Here is a 287-nt window from a genome sequence, read left to right as displayed (position 1 = left end):
CCTCCTCCTTCTTTTCTGCTGCTGCTGCGGGCAGCAGCAGCAGCAGCAGCACAGACGGCCTCGGTTTGCTGCTGGCTGAGGCCCAGAATGGCGTACATTTCCCCAGGGTTTGCTGCTGCTGCTTGCTGCATCAAAGCTCCCCTTTTTGCTGTCAGCTCAACAGCAGCAGCAAAAGACAAAACCCCGCTGCAGCAAAGCGCCGAGTACTCCCCCAGGGAAAGCCCCGCGCAGCAGTCTATCTCCACGTTCTGAACGCCACACCACACTCAAACCCTAAATTAGGGTTT

General features: G+C 57.5%; 1 protein-coding gene across 1 annotated transcript in view; it reads right to left on the bottom strand.

The window, feature by feature from the left end:
• The window catches only part of ETH_00037295 (Malonyl-CoA:acyl carrier protein transacylase), a gene marked incomplete at both ends in the record, with an annotated part of 1,365 nt that overhangs the window by 721 nt on the left and 357 nt on the right, over positions 1–287 (bottom strand). Inside the window, one exon of the mRNA XM_013374544.1 lies at positions 4–248. Within this exon, the coding sequence (XP_013229998.1) occupies positions 4–248 (245 nt within the window). The remainder of the gene's footprint in view (positions 1–3; positions 249–287) is intronic.

Source organism: Eimeria tenella, genomic scaffold, assembly GCF_000499545.2.
Source record: "Eimeria tenella Houghton genomic scaffold, Eth_scaff2112, whole genome shotgun sequence".
Taxonomy (NCBI): Eukaryota; Apicomplexa; class Conoidasida; order Eucoccidiorida; family Eimeriidae; genus Eimeria; species Eimeria tenella.
The sequence above is the reverse complement of the archived record's forward strand: the minus strand, read 5'-3'. Positions and strand labels throughout refer to the sequence as shown.